The sequence below is a fragment of the Eptesicus fuscus genome, chromosome 23 (assembly GCF_027574615.1).
Source record: "Eptesicus fuscus isolate TK198812 chromosome 23, DD_ASM_mEF_20220401, whole genome shotgun sequence".
Taxonomy (NCBI): Eukaryota; Metazoa; Chordata; class Mammalia; order Chiroptera; family Vespertilionidae; genus Eptesicus; species Eptesicus fuscus.
The window spans coordinates 7,863,825-7,884,045 of NC_072495.1; the positions used below are offsets into that span (position 1 = coordinate 7,863,825).

Genomic DNA, 20,221 nt, shown 5'->3' on the forward strand with positions numbered 1-20,221 from the left:
AGGCGTATAAGGGAAATGAATGTAACACGATTATAGTAATCCATCATTAGCGGACATTGTAGTTTGTTATTAATAATTATGTATAACAGGATATTGTAAAAATTAAGTTACAAAATTATTAAAATGTTTCTTGCACACTGTTATGTTGGCTGGGCTGCAAAAATATTCTTTGTGGGCCACATGTGGCCCGCGGGTCATGAGTTTGACATGCTTGCTCTAAAGTAAACCTAATCATATGATGAAATGGAGTTCTTGTCAGGATCAAATGAGGGAAAGTATATAAGTCAACCAGTACCGTGGCTGAGACATTAGAAGACACTTACAGAACAACATGGATGATAGGAAGATAAGGAAGAGGATGGTGGCAATGATGATGATGGTGATGATGGCGATGGTGGTGATGATGTGATGGTGATGATGGTGATGATGGTGATGGTGGTGGTGGTGGTGATGATGGCGATGGTGGTGGTGATGGTGGTGGTGGTGGTGGTGATGATGGTGATGGTGGTGGTGATGGTGGTGGTGGTGATGGTGGTGGTGATGATGGTGATGGTGGTGATGATGATGGTGATGGTGATGGTGATGGTGGTGGTGGTGGTGGCGGTGGTGATGGTGATGGTGATAAAACACCAGCCCTCTGTTGCTGCACTCCTTTCCAGAAACACAAGGCTTTTCAACTTCCACTTTAATCCTTTGTGCCCTGGATTCTTCAATGATGCTCTCAAGCTGTGGAGGAATATAATTTATCTCCTCGTCACAATGACTTGAGAGATTTCACTGTATTGCTACTAATCATGTTCCTTTGATTGGTCCATTGATGAGCCCAGTGAAAATTGCCCAACTGTTGTTGGTGGCAGCATTTTCGTCCCTTTGCCTCTATCGGCTCATACCGATGGAGAAGTCACTTCACCTTCACCTTTCTGTGCCTATTTTGACACCTGTCAGATGGGCTTGCAGACCTTGTATGTCAGGCACCAAGAGATGTGAGTGATGGGTGGTGGGGATGATATTCCAAGCTTGCTGGCGAGAAGCAAACTGAGGGACAAGAGGTTATTGGGGTGAAATGGCTTTCCCATTTCTGTGCATGTTAGTAATCAAAGGCAAGATTTGCCCTTCCCAGACAGTAATTTTGCAATTTGGCCAGAATGTAGAATTCCTCAGAGCCCATTGATACATTCTCTTGTAAACTCCCTCAGCCAACATTTTTGGGAGTTATTTTCTTTAATTAAGAAAAACCCATCTCCATTAAGAATATAAAACTAAGAGAGATTCCCCTCCTCTTGGGGAGCTCCGACAGTCCAGTCCTTCTACTAAGCAGACCCAAATAGAATTGCCAGCAAGATTTGACAGGTTTTATGTTTTATTATTATTATAATTCTTCGTCTTCATTTTCCATGACGTAGCTGGAGCCGCAAAGCAAGAACTATAAAGCTAATTTCATTCCTTTCAGCCTGCGGGCCCCAGGGAGAGATTCTGAGTGGTGTGGCTGTGCAGGATGGCTCCAGTTTGGCTTTGAGATGGCACATGCCACGGGAAAACTGGGCTAGGAGACCCCTGGGTGTCCTGAGGGTGTCTGGAGCCTCATGGAAACTTGGCAGACACTTTATGTCCCGGCCTGGCCACTCTGACGTGCTTCCACATGACAAACAAAGGCAGGGGCCCAGAGTGGGCTGTTACACCCCTGAGGGGTGAGAGTGGTGAACTCCAAACCCCTGCCTCCCTAAAAGCACATTGTGTTTTAAATACTGACAGGAGTAATTAGGAGACTGTCTAGAAACCATTAAGGGGACTATTGGATTAGGTGTCGGGTGCTCTCTTTATAGCTGTGTGACCATGGGCAAGTTGCTTACTCTCTCCGGGCCTCAGTTTCCTAATCTGTAAAATGGGGACAAGAACAGCACCCACTTCCTACAGTCATGGAGAGGATAAAATGGGTCAATGAAGCATCCTTCAAAAATGTGTTAGGTGTAGTGTTTTCTTCTGTGGGAGGATTTCAGGTGTACTCTTCAATTTTAACGGGAAAGGATTTATTTTAACAGCATTACAGGAACCATAATTAGCATTGCAAGCCCATAATTTCACAGATATTGCTCAGAGTGAGGCTAAACTTATTTGGATGCAAACTTAATTTTAAAAAATGCACTCAGTTCAAGAAGAGTTGGTTCTGGGTCACGATAAAAAGCACGGCCACGTTTGGGATTGACTGATACAGATTTCTTCTGGGGAAGGGATGCTGAACCTGTGGAGCGCCATGGCCCTCCCTGCCAGTCTGGTGAACACCGCGGATCACTTCTCAGAGTAATATGATTAAATGCATAAATAAAACGCACAGATTGCACAGGAAGCCAGTTCTGTTAACAATGACAATAACAATGATGGCTGTCATTTGTTGAGCACTCATGTGCCCATTATTATTCAGGTTTTCACATGTATTAAGTCATTTCTTCTCTCCACACCCCTCTGAACTGGGGATCTGTATTCTATCCATTGGAAAATGAAGGCATGGAGAAGTGAAATATTAAGTCAGTGGTGACAAGTACTGCAGCTCAAAAGGAAATTCTAAGGCACAAAGCAGCAAACTATTCAGATTAGGGTAATTTAGGATCATCCCTGACTATCCTAGTGGTCAGCTACCATTCTTGACCCACTTACCTCTCTGTGTACAGGTAGAACTATTCATAAACCTACTTGCCTACTGTAGAAGTTAGTGCCCAAATATGTATATCCAAGACATACGATGTACTTGAGTATAATTGGATCACTTTGCTCATCAAAGACCCCTTCGTTTCTTATTGTGATTTTTCTGGTGGGTTCTTTGGCCCGTGGTTCAGCCAGTGGGGGGTCTGGAGCAGAGCACTGATCGATGTTATTTCCCATCTTCTCTCTTTCAGTAAAGAATATCCCGTGGTTCCCAGGAGCACCGTGAGACAGAAAGTGGCCTCCAACCACAGCCCTTTCAGCAGTGAGCCTCGAGCTCTCTCCACCTCATCCAACCTGGGGTCCCAGTACCAGTGTGAGAACGGTGTGTCCGGACCCTCCCAGGACCTCCTGCCCCCACCCAATCCGTACCCACTGCCCCCGGAGCACGGCCAAATTTACCATTGCACCAAAAGGAAAGGTGAGTGGGCACCCCCTGCCCGATGTGCCTCTTTCTCTACTTCTTTCCCTTCCTTGGGGAAAAAAAAAAGTATCCACAACTACATTTATTTCTTTAAAAAATGCAAACAATACAAATATACATAGAGATTGCAAGAAGTTAAAACCATACCAGCAAACAGTTCTTCCCCCGATTCTAGCCGCTTCCTTGGGGAACACGTATTCCAAAGGTCCAGACCTATTTCACTCATTTACACACACGCACACACGTAACTAAAAACAGCTTTGTTTTTACGTTTAGCAGCTGATATCAAACTGTATGTACTTTGCAAGGTGCATTTTTTGAAACTTCAGAAGAGGGTGTAGATGTGAGAGGCTGGAGCTGCCTCCTTGTTTTTAAGTGACGAAGAGGAAGTGCTACCTCAGAAGGAGGAAGTGGAGTTTCTGTTGCCTCTCACCGAGCGGACAGGCAGGCTGCTGCCAGCGTCCGGGGATCGCGCCGGCTGCTGGGATGGGCCTCACTGTGTGCCTCGTTAGTGCATGGGCCAGGCTTTCTCCCAGGGGCTCCTGAGCTCGCCTTTCCTCTCCAGACCAAACCAGCACAGAGGGAACAAAAGAAAGGCACACTGACTTTCCTTCTTCTTTGCATCCCTTTTCCAATGTACTAGGCTGGCGTCTGAGACACTCATAGTTTCCTTTGCCAAATAAGAAATGGATGACTTTTCCTCAGCCATGTGAGCCCAAAGGGACTAGATTAAGGAAGGACATCTCTGGTGGCCCGTTTTTTTTTTTTGAGCCGGAATCGAAGCAGGTGACGCGTTGGTGTGGTTGAGCTCAGCGTGCTAGAACCATCGCTTGGTGTGAACTGTAGCCGGGACAGTGAGGACGGGGAAGGCGATGGGGCCACGGAAACGCAGGCTGGAGTCTCACCTCTCCCACCAGCTTCCTGTGTGACCCCAGGCAGGTGTCCCAGTTTCCTGCTTTGTAAATGGGAAAAAAGCACCCGGTCCTTGTGAGCACCCAGGAAGTGGTAGCGGTGATCGTGTAAGTGGCGGGTATCCCTCCAGGAAGCATGTGCCGGGGTAACAAGAGAAGGCTGCTCACCTAGGCGAAGGCTGGAGAACACAGACACAGGGGACGGGGCCATGTAGCCTCGTGCTAATGCCCGTGGTCTGCAGAATCAGACAAGTGGGAGGAATCTAATCTTTGCCAGTTGCAAATTTTCATGCTTAGGAGCCTGTTACTCAATTCCTCTAGGCCTCATTTATTTACTTATTTTTTTAAATTCTCACAAGAGGATATTTTTCTCATTGATTTTTAGAGAGAGTGGAAGGGAGTGGGGGAGAGAGAGAGAGACTGATTGCCTCCTGCACCCGCCCGGACCAGGGCTGGGGTTCAAACCTGCAACTGAGGTACGTGCCCTTAACTGGGAATCGAACCCATGACCCTTCAGTCCACAGGCCGACGCTCCAACCACAGAGCCAAACAGGCCAGGGCTCTTCTATGCCTCCTTTAAAAAAGATCTGCACACAGGGCTTAGGACGGGACCTGTCTCGTAGGCTTGGTGTGACAATGCCGTGCTATGTGGCTGGTGTTAGCGCAGGGCTGACTCAACAGCGCAGGGCCGAGTCACTGTTTCGCTCGGGCAGGCCCAGCCCCCAGCCTCGAATTAGCTGTCGTATCGCAAAGCCCCAGCAGCCAGCACGAGGCCTTTGGAAGTCCAGTGCCCAGTGTTTGGCCCTTTAAAAACACACACCTCAGTCATCAGGACCAATGCAAACGATGCTTTGGTGGCTTTTCTGGAGCCGGGGTTACACGAGGAAGCTGATCGGGTTGGCTCTGTGACATTTACTCATCTTGCATTTTGAAGGAGGGAAGAGCTGTGTTTGGTCCAAGCCCAGGCTGGGGAGCTGACTTGGGTGAGGCTGAGGGTTCCGGATTTACCTGAAGCTCATCCAAGCTCCTCGGATCTCAAAGGCCTGAACAATATCACCCCACCCGGCCTCCTGGCCCGACTCCCAGCAGGTCCGCTGCCGGATGGGCTGCAGACCAGATGCCTGCAAACATGTCTGCATCTTCAGGCATGAGCAGGGTGAAGAGTGTCTCACGGAGCAGGTCCCTGCCCGGAAACCCTATTTCCTATGACACCTAAGGGTGCCCTGCCTAGGTTCCAGACAGCGACCTTCTCAGTAACACTAGTAAGGAGGTGCTTCTACGAACCAATGCTACAGGTGGGGAAACTGAGGCTCAAAAAGGTAAAACAACAGGCTGACAGTTCTCGAAGGTGGAATTTGAACCCACGCCAGGTCTGCAGACTCTCCTTGGGACCCCATCCACCGCGCTATAGTGTTACCGTTGCTGATTAGCCACAACCTCAAAATGGCATCCTCCGCTGCAAGTTTGCTAGCGAGACTGGGTCAAGCGTGCTGATTAGGAGCTCAGCAGGTTTGAATTAGGGAGCTCTGCCTATTAAATTAAGGCCAGACCGAAAGAAGAGGAGGAAGAAGTTGAAAAGAATCAAGGCGCTTTTTTCGGTCCAGTATTTATAGCAGCATCCTTATAAGTGCATTCCTGGCCGGTGACCCGCTTTCGATCACGGGAGCCGTGGACTTTCACGGGGGATTTGGCGGGATCCCCGCGGGAACGCATCGTCAACTTCAGGTGGAGGCCGGCGTTGGTGGCTGGTCCATTGCAAGAGAGCGCCATAGCGGACATTTTCCCGCTGTGTAGCCCTGGGCAAGTTGCTTTGACTTTCTGAGCCTCAACTACCTTTTCTGCAAAATGGGGATAATAATAGTACCCACCCTGTGGGCTTGTTAGGGGATGAAATGAGATCATCCACATAAAGTACCCAGAACAGGACCTGACATAGTAAGTGCTCAATGAGCGTTAGCCACCACCGTCCCGCCCTGATGCAGTTCACTCGTCCCAGCAGATCAGACACTAGGATGACATAATTATATGATTGGGAGAAATGGCGATCAGATGCCATAAAGGAATACACAGAGTGCTTATGAACATGAAGGGGTATCAGCCTAGGGGGGTCAGGGAAGAATTTTAGCTCTGAGTAGCTGGATAGGAGAAGAGGGTGTTACTGAGTGTCAGGCACAAAGATGGGCCCACCCCCCCTCGGGGAGTGAATGAGAGGCTGGAACTCGGTGAGGGGAAGGCAGGGGCCAGCAGGGAGCCAGCCCTTGTGAGCCATTTGAAGGACTTTAGCTTTTATCCGAACACCAACAGGCAGCCATTGGAGGGGTTTAAACTGAGCGTGACAGGACTTGGTTTGTTTGGAAGTGTCACTCGGCTGTGATAGGCAGGGCTAGAATGAGCGCCAGAGCTCAGGTGAGAGGCGGTTAGGGGCTCGGGAGTGAGCTGATGGTGGCTCAGACCAGGATGTGGGGAGAAGGGCGGGAGATGTGGGTGGAGTCAGGATGCAGTGACAGGCTGGAGATAAGAAGGTGAAGAACTACCCCCTTTTCACGGGTGCAGAAACTGAGGCTCAGAGAGGTTGAGTAACCTGCCCAGTGTCACCCAGCTGGTAAGTGGCCCCGCCCCCAATCCATCCACACTGCGATCTACGTACTGGGGGTGCATTGGACACACCCTGCAGGGCTCCCTTCACCTTTCCAGAAACCTCTGCCCTTCTCACCTCCCTCCACCCCCAAAGGAAAGCTCCCAGGGACAGGAACATTCCAGCCAGGCCCTGTCTGTCCTGCCTGCCTCGAGACGACAAAAAGCAATTCATCATCAGCCTCCATTGTAAAGTGATAAGGAATCGGTGGAGGTTTCCTTCCAGTTTGGGATTCCCGTTAAGTGATAACTCCATGGGTGGCTTTCCCCTGGCCCCAGCCTGCCCCACTCACTATCTGACTTCCCCTCATTGTCTGTCTCCTTCCAACGAGCCCAGGAGGCCGGCGCAATGAAATGTCAAAGGGCCAGGCAGGCCAGAGGGCTCCTTGTGTTTGGGCCCAGCTGTCTCCAAACTATCTATCCCGATGGATGGAGCCGGGAAGGCCTTTTATCAATGCCACTCAACCACAGCCAGGACCCCGGGGCCTGGGAGAGCACTTGTCTGCCTTCCTCCCCTCCCACCCTGATAGCCCCCCACCCCACTAGCAACCCAAGGCAACCCAAATAAAGATTTCAGGCAAGCCATTTACTGCACTGGGTATTCAAAGGGAAGTCAGAGGAGCAAGGGGAAGGGGCATTGAATATAGTGATTTTGCAGGGTGCGTTTTCTCAGTGTGATGTGCCTTTAAGAGCGATTTCACGTGGCTTTCTCCACTGGATCCTCCCAGTGCTCTTGGAGCCAGAGGACACGTCCTTCTTGCCCTTTCTGCAGGGCACGCAGAGGACTAGGAGGTGGGCTAAGCTGCTGAGGTTAGTGGCGGTGCGGCAGATCTGGGCTGCACCATCACATCAGGTTTACACTGATTGGGCACTCACTTTGCACTGGCACTGTGCTGGTGCTCGGGAGAAGAGCAGGGTGGCAGAGCCCCCGCCCCCATGAAACTTGGGTTCCACTGGGCGAGGCAGGTAAGCAAGTAAGTAAACCAGTGGCTTCAAATAAGGGCTGAGTGAGATATGAGCTGGAGTCTTTTGATTCCTAATCAAGGATAGTCCTACAATAGCATTCCAGTCCTTTCTACTTTAAGCCAAGAGCTAAAATCCACCCATCCGTCCACCCATTCACCCACCATCCTCCCTCCCTCCCTCCCTCCCATCCATCTGAACAGGAGTGCCCTGAAAGCTGAAAGGCTGGGCTGTCCAGCTGAAAGCACTGTTAGGTGCGTCAGGCCTGGATATAGTCCCACCTTAGAGTTGCTGAAGGTCACTCAGCCAGGCAGGGCTGCTCACCACTCTACCTCTGGGGCTCGGGCTGAACGAACTCAGTTGCCAAGGGAAATGGCCCATGTGGGATGGTGGCGATGTTTGCTCCATGGGTTAGCAATGTGAACGCAGCTCTGTTTCCAGCTCTGGGATCCACCCTAATTCCTTCAGGTATTGGATGACCTCCACCGAGCCATCTGCCCAGCCTTCTAAGGGGGAAAAGCCAGTACGCCAGATATTTAGACAGATGAGATTTAAACACTTCCTTTTTGTGCAAGCAAGCTAGACTGCTTATTAACAACGCCATTCCTGCACGGAATTTCTGCACTATTGCCATGTACAGTCAAGAACTGAGATTCAAATGGTCCCAGTGGTTCATCCAAGGTCACATAGCCAGCAAGAGCCAGAGACATAACTCTGTGCCCTAAAAATCCGTGTTCTGGATTCATCATTAAAGCCACTTTTTCCAGAATCAATAGCATCCAGAAAAATGCAAGGGACCAGGTTTCCCCCAGCGCTGTGCAGTGATCGGTGGGCAGAATCCGGACGAGCTTTCCTCCTCTCCGAGCACACAGCTGGGTTCAGGACCACTCTTCCCACACACCTTTCTGAAACCAAGCTGTGGACTCATCTCAACCGGCACTTGACCCGAGACCACAGCCCCTCATCCCCTCACCCTGGAAGGTAAACATGGCTTGGCAGGGAGAGAGATCTTTTGTTGTTGATCATTTATGGTGGTTCCCAGGAAAAAGACAGAAACCAAACCTTAACCAAAAGAAACGAAGATGACATCCAAAGCATTTATCACAACCTGAAGTTTGGACGCTTGCTTCGGAATGTCTTTACAATGCGGTGAGGTTCTAGAGGAATTTGAGAATACTCGGGACCTGCTTTCATCAATGAGCCAGTATCGAGCCTTCTTCGGACTCTGCAGCAGATCGTTGGGGTATTAAAGACTGGAATGTGTAATTTTACGATTTTCCAAAATGGGCTCCAGCCCTTTTCATATTATTCTATTATTCTTCTTTTCTTTTACTTGTAACAAACCTGGAAGCGGATCAGAAACTTGGGAATGGTTAGTTTGCCTTTTTTTTTTTTCCCTCTTGCCAAGGGTACCCTGCAGCTGTACTTGCTATTATTGAAAAGGGGAACGCCCTGGTTAAATGGAAAACCCGAAGGTTCTGATTCCAGCAACAATGGAAACATCCAGATTTATGGATCTGGGGGTGGAAGGAAGAATGGAGGGAAGAACTCGAGGGAGGAAGTGACCAGGACAACAAAGTGGAGTGTGGCCGTGTCTTTAAGACGCCAAAGAACGCCCAGTGGAAAGGTGGACAGTGTGGTCACCCTCTTCTGCATGTCTTCAACCTCTGGCTTGGCGTAGACAGACACCTGGAAGGGTGGCTGCCTTTTTCACTTTTTTGGGGACAAACCGTTGGGTGGCCTATGGGTCCCAGATGTGTCCCAGAAGGAGTCTAGCTGAAAATAAATTTGCTGGCCGCTCGATGGGTACAGCCTTAGCTATGTTTGGTTTGGGAGAGTTTTGACTTACCTATGGGTGTCACTGGGACAATGATGCAAATAGAGGTGTTGGTGGAACCCAGGCTCCCCTACCCCGGCCGGAGAGCTGTTGGTAACGCAGACCAAGGTCAAAGGATTTACGGTGGGACAAGTGACTGACTTAGAGCTTCCTATCTGAGGACCACCTCCTGATCACAGGTCAGCATCTGTCCTCACTGCTCAGGGGCCAAGGATGTGTACCAAGAGTAGGGCTATGACTACCTTTGACCACTCCATCTCCAGCAGCTGGCACAGGTCTGGCACTTGGTAGGGTCCCATGAACACCTGTTGACTGACTAGGTGAGTGGCGTTGGATATTGGAAATCTAGAGAGCCAGAAGCAAGTGTGGTAGAGAGTCAGTCAGCCCTGGCTTTGACTCCAGCCTCTATCCTTCCCAGCTGCATGACCTTGGGTGGGTCACTTCCCCAGGCAGGAGCCACATGGAGGAATTACTATGAGATTAGAGTCAGGTCACTTAGTAAGTGCTCAATCAGTAAAAGCTATTATTCCCTCTCATCACTGAGTCTGTGTCCTGCCCTTACGTCATCCACCATCACAGTGAGTGGCAGGGTGTCCCAGTATTTCACTTTTCTTCACCAACCCCCTTAAAGACAAAAATATTTCTTAACATTTATTGATTAGAAAGCAATTGGAAGACAAGGAAAGACAATCTCCAGTTTGAGGGTAGAATTCCAGCTTAAGGATGAATCTGGGTTGAGGTTTGCACTTGGGTAGAAATTCCCCAGTTTTGCTTCCCCTGAAAGGAACACCTGCAGGTGTGTTATTATAGATCGGGTCTGCCACGAGATTGACTGGTGCCCTTGAAGATGTCTCATCGCATTTAATTCTTCACCATCCAGTGGAGTAAGTATTCCTAACTCTGACTCAGAGATGGCGAAAATTAGTCTGAAATGCTGGTGTCCCACAGATATGAAGTAGAAGAGCCATATTCAAACCCAGACACATCTAGACTTCTTAGCTTGGAGTCTGGATTTAGGGAGTCTTTGAGGCCCTGGAAGTTGTGTGTGTACTTCATTCTCCAAGCTTTGTGTTTCAGTGTATTTTTCTAGGAGAGAGCTCAGCACTTTTGTTAGTTTCCAAAGGGGTCCGTGACCTTGAAGTGGTCAGAACTATCCCCACTTGCCACACTAGGGAATACTAGTGAACAAAGTGGCTTGATTAGCAGCAAAACAGTCACACATTGATTTGTACCGACTCAGCAGATATTAACGAGGCACTTGCTTGCATAAGGCTTCAGGAAAGGATTTGGAAATTAATTCATTCGAGCTCCCATCCATTTGTCCACTTGCCCATCCACCCTTCCATCCGTCGCACAAATGTTTATTGTGTGTCTTTTCCGTACCGAATGGTATTAGCAGAGATTTTGGAGGTAGATTACTTGGATTCTGATCCTAGTTCCCCTGCTTCTCAGCCATGTGAGACCTTGGCAAGTTTGTCAACCTCTCGGTGTCTCCTTTCTCTCCTCTGGAGAATGCGGGTAGAATAGGATCGTCTCGTAGGGCTGTCGTGAAGATGAAATGCGTCGTCTCATGGAGACTACCTCAAACACTCCATGTGCTGTTTCTACTGTTAGTGTTGACTTTATTATTATTTTTGTTACTAGGTGTGAACTGATGCTGGAAATGCCCTGCCTTTGTGGAATTTACAAGATAATACATTAACTATAATTCTTATTTATTGAGTGTGTCCTTGTACCAAGTTCTAGACTAATACACATTCTCCCATTTCATTCTCAACAATTCCCTATGTAGAAAAATGCCATTATTAACCTTTATGCTTTGCAGATGAAGAAATTGAGTTCAGAAGGTCTGACTTTGCTTAGAACGCCACAGCCCAAGGTCCTCCCCATGACAGTCCACCCCTTTCTATCAGAATGGAGGCCTGGGCTTACAGTCTTAAGAGACTTGATTCTTCAGGCCTTCAGCCAAATGGCTGTCTCTGCCTTGAGTTGTGGGGTGGCTGGTCCTGGCCTCATGGGTTTCTCTCCTCCTGTCTTAGCAGATGAAGAATGCTCTACCGCAGACCATCCCTACAAGAAGCCCTACATGGAGACATCGCCCAGCGAAGAAGACCCATTCTATCGCCCCAGCTACCCCCAGCAGCAGGGCCTGAGTGCCTCCTACAGGACAGAGTCAGCCCAGCGGCAGGCCTGCATGTATGCCAGCTCCGCGCCGCCCAGTGAGCCTGTGCCCAGCCTGGAGGACATCAGCTGCAACACGTGGCCCAGCATGCCTTCCTACAGCAGCTGCACGGTCACCACCGTGCAGCCCATGGACAGGCTACCCTACCAACACTTCTCGGCTCACTTCACTTCGGGGCCTCTGGTCCCCCGGCTGGCTGGCATCGCCAACCACGGCTCCCCCCAGCTCGGGGAGGGGATGTTCCAGCACCAGACCTCCGTGGCCCACCAGCCTGTGGTCAGGCAGTGTGGGCCTCAGACTGGCCTGCAGTCCCCTGGCGGCCTGCAACCATCTGAATTCCTCTACTCCCATGGCGTGCCAAGGACCCTGTCCCCACACCAGTACCACTCGGTGCATGGGGTTGGCATGGTGCCAGAGTGGAGCGAGAATAGCTAAAGCGAGGCCTGCTTCCTAACAGACATTTGCTAGAGAGAGAGGAGAGAGAGAGAGAGAGCAGGAGAGAGGCAGTAGAGAAAGAGAGCAGGAGAGAGACAGTAGCCAAGAGAACCCCACGGACAAGGTTTTTCATTTCACCCCACATTTATGCCTGCGCTTGAGACCGCCCCCCACCCCCCAGACACTGATCTAATCAGTAGCCTGAAACCACAGTTCAAAAAATGTGACTTTGTCGTTTCATCTCAAAACTTAAAAAAAGAAAAAAAAAGAACAACAACAAAAAATGAGTCCCGTTCCCACCACAACCACCACACTCTTCCATGGGCCACATTCACACCACCTCCAGAGGGCCTCCCAGATTCCTTCTTTTGGTCTCCAGCAAGTCTTGCCTCATCGAGTGTGTTATCCTAATGCAGAGTTGGAGTCTTTTCCTGTCTTGCTGTTAATGTTGACATTGTTATATAATAAATAATAATATATTTTTTTCTTTCAATTTTCTTAATGGGACCCAGTCCCTTACTTTGGGGGAGGTCTGAGGCAAGTTCAAAGTATGTACCTGAGGAGTTCTCTTCCTCTAAGCCACCCCTAAAACCAAAATTCGCCACCCTCCCCTTGACTAAGAAATGACCTACCTCTGCCATGGGATGTTTTTGAAAAGGTCCCCTATGTCCCCAGCTTTTTCTGATTGTGTCCTGCCGTCCCCGTCACCGTGGAGCCCAGTTTGCCTCCTAGGGGGGTCAGGATAACCTTGGGCTCCACCTGGCATCATATCTTACTCAGCGCTCCCGTCTTCCCAGCTCCGGGTCTTCCCAGCCATCTGTTGCTAAAACGTGGCCTATAGTGTCCCAGCCGGAAAGCTTGCTTTGAAAAACTTAAAGAGCCCTGGGTTACACGCGGGCAGAACTGTGATAAGCAAAGGGCAAGCTCCGTGCTGACAAGAGTGGCGAAAAAGCCAAAGTCAATATTCGTCCTGCTACAAAACAAAGCCAGCCCCCAGCCTGCAAATCTCCCGACAGTCCAACTGGATGCCAACGCCAAAGCCACAATTTCTAAAGAAGAGGCAAAACGTGCTCATCGGTCATTCTCTCCGAGGGAATCACACCCAATGCCGACACCAAACTGTGGTTACGGAAAGCAGAAAACAGTGTTAAAAAAAGTGTGTAAGTAAAACGTTATTGCAGGGTTCTTCAGATGTAATATTTTACTGGTACTATTTATTTATAAATAGGAGTTCTAATTAAGTAATAACATGAAATCCAGCATGGGAGCTGGTCAAGAGCTTTTAATTTTATTGATACTCAAAAACCAAGTTTGCGTTCTTTTTTTTTTTTTTTCTCTTTCGAATGTGCTTTGCTTTCTTGATTAAAAAAAAATAAATTCTTTTTTTTTAACTGACCCTAATAAAAAGAACAGGGTAATATGTGAGGCTGAGGATGTCCACGTCCGTGCGAGTGTGTGAGTATGTTTGTACGTGAGTGTCTTCAAGCAATTTTGTCCTTTTATGTTGCTAAGGGAGGGGGGAGGGGGAGAATTAAGTACTCGTTTCGTATATTTGTGTGCCAATTAATGCCTAATAAATACCATGTGCTTAAAAAAGTACAAGGGACTTGAACACCCATTTTTTTCCTGTTCTTTCTACTGACGGGATAGAAGGGAACTAGGTAGAGGAAGGAGTTGTCTTCCAGGGGCTTTTTTGCCCCATCTGCTCTCTCTTGCTGCTATTTAGAACCCTTGTACTTGAGTGGGATAGAGCCGAATATGTCTGTCCACTGGCCCATAGCCCTGGAGGGGAGGCATTTGATTTCACCGAATGTGTGTCAGCATTGGAAAAGAAAAACCACCAGGAATTCCAACTGACCAAGAAATGAACCGGTCATGCTATAGGTAACACCCAACACCTGGTCTTCTGAAGGATCTCTTTCTTTGAATTAATTTCCGGAACCAAGTATTTGGGAGGTCCCAAAGCATGCAACTTTATGGACCATCAATGGATATTTACTTAAAACCCACAAATTTAGGATTAGTGAGTTGGTCCTATGTAACACATTTGGGGCAGAACAGAGCAGCAAATTGGTGAGTAAATTAGTTATGCAAATGTTTTTAAAAATCCCAATTATCAAGAATGTCACATCTCCTTAAAACAGGAATAACTGGCATGTTGATTACAAATTATTCATTGAATCAGATCCCCTGGGATTTTTCTGAGTAGAAGAATCCCCGAGAAGTGTGAATTTATTATGAAGAAATGACAATTTGGCTTTTTTCCCAAATAAATGGAGAAACTAGATCAATGGCCTTTGTGTCCCCACAGAGCACTAGAGTGTGGGACTCCAAGTGATGGGGCAGTAGGGTCACCAGAACTTCCAGAGATTCAGGTTATTAGTCTTCTTGAGCTCAGAGGTGGGGACACCCCAAGATCACACAGCTGGTGTGTGGCAGAGCTCAGTATGCAACCTACGCTTGTCTAAGCCTTGCTTCCTCATTCACTAAAAGGCGATATTCCACCAGCTTCAAAGGACTGTTGAGAGGGGACATAATATGTATGGAAATGTCCAGTTAAGTAACTAACACAGTAGATGCTCAATAAATGCTTAAAAGCCTTTCATCAATGGAATGCAAGTTAAATACAGTTTTTATTCACTGGCTTAGCAAATGTATATATTAAAAACAATGATACCTATTGCTAATGAGCAAATAGGACATCTTGTAGACTGCTGGTTGGAATAAAAATAGATAAGCCTTTTGGGAGGAGAGTTTGGCAAAATATATGAAAAGCCTTAAAATTGTGCCAATCATTTAATTTGATAATTGCACTTTGGAGAATTGGTCCTATGGAAATAATCAGGACTGTCCACAGGATTTCTTTTCTGAGAAGTTCCTCATGAATTTTTTAATCATAAAAACTGGAGACAGCTTTAGTATCTAATTAATATGGGGTTGGTTAAATAGATCAGCGTACGCCTGTGCGATGGCATACCACATGGCCATTGAAAATCCATTTGTGAGGATGATTTAAGAAGATATTAAAGATACATTGTAAGTAAAGAAGCCAGTTAAAGTAGCTTCTCACTTTTATTAAATGCACCTGCATTCTTCACTCTTATGGGGGGGGGGGGGGGCGGAAACACCCAGTTAGAATGTACAATCAATAATAACAGTGGTAGCAGGACTGTGAGTTTTTAAGTTTCTTTGTTTTACTGGGTAATTTCATATATTTTTTTTGTGTGTGTGATGATGAAGGTGAATTATCTTCGCGATTAGAAATAGAAATAGTAAGACAAACTCTAGTTAATTTTTTGGTCATTGGTCAAATGTGGTCTCTGAGGAAGGCGCACACCTGTTCTACTTTAAGGATGAAGGGATGGTCGTCATTAAGGGGTGACAGCAGCCTGGTCAGTGACAGAGCTGGGTACCAGGACCGGTCAGCCGAGTGCTGAGGACAGAATGTTCCACCTCAACACCTCAACCCCAGGAGACACCTGATACTTCTCTGTCTCCACTGGGGGGTTAGGCGATTGTCCTGGGGTGAACCATTATTCTCTTGTTGACAAACGCAACACACACACACACACACACACACACACACACACACACACACACTGAGCCAGGCAATTGTAAGAATCTTACCTTTGCTCTCTAACCGGCCTGGTTTATACAATTCACTTTGCCACTTGCTGCTTCTGCGACCATGGGTAAGTCACTTCACTTCTTTAACCCTCCATTGAGTCATCGAAATGAGGGTAGTAGGAGCACTTGCCCTGAGAGCTGCTCTATGAGGCTCCATGAGACGATGAGTATAAAGCACTCAGCCCATTGTCTGGTGAGAAGGAATGCTCACTAGCTATTAGGTAATAAAAGGGTGAACTAGTATTAATTGTTGTTGTTATTATTATTATTATTATTTCTTCTCTTTTTCCTCCTCTCCCGCGTCGTGTGTGGTCTTGGTGGACCACAGCAGACACTGTGAGTGCCCAGCCTGTCTCCTGGGCCCCATCCTCCAGCTCACCTACAGTGACTTCCCACTTCCAGCTTTTGTGTCCCTCCACCTGAAGTCCTTCTCTGGCCTCAGGGGTGTGCTTGGCCAGGGAATGAAACAAGGAGGGACAGAAGTTGGTCTGTAAATACCCCAATTTCCTGTTGTCTTGGTGGGACTAGTTTGAGTAGGTTTTCCACAGACTCCTAGAGGGGCTCGTGGAGTCTCACAGAGCAGTTCTCTGGGCAAGCACTCTTATTACCCAGTTGCTCACAGAGGTGACCTGTCACTACCACCTTCACTGCCTGCCTTCCCTTCCTCATCTCATTTCTTACCCACTCACCCAAATAAAACGCTGCATCCAAACCCGTTTTAGGGTCTGCTTTGAGGAAAACCTAAACTAAGAGAGGAAAGCTGTTACTTCAAGAGCTCTTCCCCCTTAGACAAGAGGGTAGGAACGCTTGATAAAGAAGAGGGTTATAGTCTCTCTCTCTCTTTATCTCTCTCTCCATCTCTATCTATCTACGCATCTATCTATCTATCTCTCCATCACCATCTCATCTCCATCACCATCTCCATCTCATCTCTATCACCATCTCATCTCCATCTCCATCACCATCTCCAGCTCATCTCTTTCACTATCTCATCTCCATCTCCATCACCACCTCCAGCTCATCTCTTTCACCATCTCATCTCCATCACCATCTCCAGCTCATCTATCACCATCTCATCTCCATCTCCATCTCCTTCTCATCTCTATCACCATCTCCATCACCACCTCCAGCTCATCTCTATCACCATCTCATCTCCATCTCCTTCTCATCTCTATCACCATCTCATCTCCATCTCCATCACCATCTCCAGCTCATCTCTTATCATCATCTCATCTCCATCTCCATCTCTTTGCTCTCTCCCTCAGAGACAGAGTCCTGAGTGGGGAAATAGACTGCAACTGCTAGTACACGAGTCTAGTCTTCAACTAAACTTTTTTAGTTCCTTCCACCTAGATCCCCAAGATTGTCCCTTTATTATAAATACGGTTCTCCAATCTTTCCTTCACCCATGAGTTCCCTTCTAAAGCTGCCACCACAGTTGTACAGGCGGAGGGTGACACAACCCTCAGAGCGTCATTTCCACGGAGGGGCTACCTGAATGGAGTTGGGTACGACCTACCCAACCGTCGCTGGCAGCCCTGCACCACTGCTACTTCCAATACATTCTTCCCTTTAAGGCTGGGCCACAGCTGATAAAAGCCCCGACATGGAAACAACTTGAAGATCTTCTGCCTTCAGAGAAGTGAAGGTCTAAGCCATGGGCAGGAGATCGTGGCAGTCTAGTTGAATCCTGCTGGGACACAATGCAGGTGTTCTTTAGGTTCAAGTTTGCCCCTAAACACAGGTCCAGCCTTTCCCAACTCCATCTGCTACCTACTTTCTTTTCCTGGAGAAAAATACAGTTGAAGGGCAAGAAGAAGGGGAAGAAGGAGATGGAGGAGAAGAAAGAGAGAGAAAGAGCCAAGAACGGCTTTTGCATTGCTCTAGTTTCTGAAACATAAAAGCTATTCTTTTAGAGTAAATCCATTTTTCCCCGTGGCACTGAGGATAGAGAAATTCCTAGGAAAATAATTTGTCAAGTCTCGACTGATCAAAGATACATATGAAAGGACCCCACTTTTTTTTCTTCCCAAGGCAAAAACCAGCCCCCATCTAAGCTCAGAATGAATCGGCAATTCATTTACTGACTGTCAGATAAAGTAGCACAATCCCCATCACATCTTTAACCGGGACGGGACCAGAAGGAAGCAATTCTGTGCCCACCGAGTGTACAAGCTGGGGGTATGTTAGTGATTAGAGGGATTCTGGCCTGGGGGAGGCACAGAGATATGACTCAGATTCGCAAATGCACCATAAATCTCTCTTTTATTCAAAATGTGTGTTTTATAGTCGTTTCCTGGCCAATTGCTGCCTTGAATAAATATATAACATATCTGGGCTTAGCTTTTAGGCCCGGAGCTGGGGTTTGTCTTGAAGGCCAAGTATTCTTGCTATTTCCAAGAGCAAATAATGCAAATCTCCTTTCTCCCCACTCACCAGCCACGTCCTACATCGAACATAGAAACAGAGGTTGGTGCTAATTGAGCCACGAGAGATAACGCAACACTTGGCCGGTTGAGCTAATTTCTCATATTCTTCTAACAGGCTGCCCACCCTCTAAACCCAACACCCCTCAGCCAGGCACACGCAGATGAAGTGGCTACCTCCGAGGGTCAGCGACTGCATTTGGTGAGATCCACTACCTCAGACGTGAAGCCAAAAACCTTGGTTTGGAAGATAAAGGGTTTACAAAAAAAGGTGTTTTTTTTTTTTTTAGGAGATTTCCATTTGTTCTTGAAACAACAGCCCCCCTCACCCCCCAAACTTCCATCCCATTGCATCAAGGTGCCTCCTTCGGAGGTGGGAAAGACCAATGACTTTTTTCATTCTTTTCCTCTCCCTTGCCATCAATTTCAGTTGAACTTGGAGTTCAAGACCCAGAGGGCTTTTATAGCCCTGTTCATTGAGGGCTGATTAGTGCTAAGCATTTGACTTATTATTCTGCATAGACCCCAACCTTGATTTTAAGCTTTTTAAAAGTCAGTGCAAAAATGGAGAACTTCTCAGTTATAAGATCCCCCATCCAGCCCTGTGCAAGAACTACCTTATCCCCATTTTACAGGTGAGCAAATAGAGGCTTAGAGGGGTTGTCACTCGCCCAAGGTCTCATTGCTGCAACAGATAAACCCTCTCACTTTTTCCATTCACGACCCTGGGCACTAACAGTGTGCCCAGCTACAGAGCCAAAATGGCAGCGTCTCTGCCTCAAATAGATCTCAGTCCCATGTGACAGTCACTGTCCTGTGTCTGGATTCCTGAGAGCTAGTGCAGGACCTGGCAGGAAGTGGGTGCTCCGAGACTTCCTGCCAAACTCCTGAATTCCTGGCAGGCTGGCTGATCTCAGCTGGAGAGAATGTTAATTTTGATATACACAGAGAGGTCCATGAATACTCATGGGCAGAGGAGATGTTTGGGGAGAGGAGAGGGCTACGTCTGGTCTAGCCTTCAAGTCAGGATCTGGGTGTGGAGAGAGGTGCAAAGGATGAGAATGGAGGCATGTGGGGTGATGCTACCTGCCGCCGAGCTGAGTCAGGCTGCCCCGAGTGGAACCCCACCTCTGACACATCTCCGCTCTGCCAAATCTGGTAAATTTCCTCAACTCCCTGTGCTTTGCTTTCTCTCCCTGTAAAACGGTGCCAAGAGGGACACTTGTGAATTGAACTGGCGGAGGCATGAGGAAGGATCTGTGCCCAGCACCACGTGTGTGACAAGCCCTCAGAACACGGCATTGCTTACAGATATGTCCATCTCCTGCCTCGTTCCAGAAAGAATCTTTGGCTGCAAAAATACGTGTAATCCACGGACAATTAATAACGCAATACGGCCAAAGGTGATGTGCACATACCAGTGAATTCCACTTGGTCTGCGTGGCACACTGTTTGTCCCAGAGTGGCCACAGCAATTTCTTGTCCTGTATTGTTTTCCAGGCCATGATGCTTCTCCCATCAAGAGGGGGAGTCTGATTCTCACCCTTGATTACGGGCTGTCCCTGTGGCTTCCTTCTGGCAAACAGAACGTGTGTGTGTGTGTGTGTGTGTGTGTGTGTGTGTGTGTGTGTGTGTCGGGGGGTGCGGCGGGGAGTAATGCTCCCAGCACCAAGGCTGAGCTAAAAACAGGCCAGGTCCAGGGTTAGGGACAGTTGGTGACTTCCTCAGTCGGAAAACCAGTCAAGGCAAGGTCATCAAGGTGCTACCACATCCACCTAACCTGTCCCTCACTGGGACACTCACCCTTTTTAAAAAAATATATTTTTATTGATTTCAGAAAGGAAGTAAGAGAGGAAGAGAGAGAAACATCAATGATTAGAGAGAATCATTGATCGGCTGCCTCCTGCATACTCCTTCACTGGGGATCGAGCCCACAACCCAGGCATGTGCCCTTGACTGGAATTGAACCCGTGACCCTCCAGTCCACAGGCCGATGCTCTATCCTCTGAGCCAAACCGGCTAGGGCTGGGATGCTCACTCTTGAGACACAGCGCTATGCTGTGAGGGAGCCCGAGGGAGAGCCCA

The 20,221-nt window shown here is 48.0% G+C and overlaps 1 protein-coding gene across 1 annotated transcript in view; it reads left to right on the forward strand.

Annotated features, from left to right (window-relative positions):
• Window positions 1-12,607, forward strand: part of TBX5 (T-box transcription factor 5) — a 39,363-nt gene extending 26,756 nt beyond the window's left edge. The window contains exons 8-9 of the mRNA XM_054712786.1: window positions 2,892-3,118; window positions 11,509-12,607. Of these exons, the coding sequence (XP_054568761.1) occupies window positions 2,892-3,118; window positions 11,509-12,083 (802 nt within the window). The 3' untranslated portion in view covers window positions 12,084-12,607. The remainder of the gene's footprint in view (window positions 1-2,891; window positions 3,119-11,508) is intronic.
• The last annotated feature ends 7,614 nt before the right edge of the window (window positions 12,608-20,221 follow it).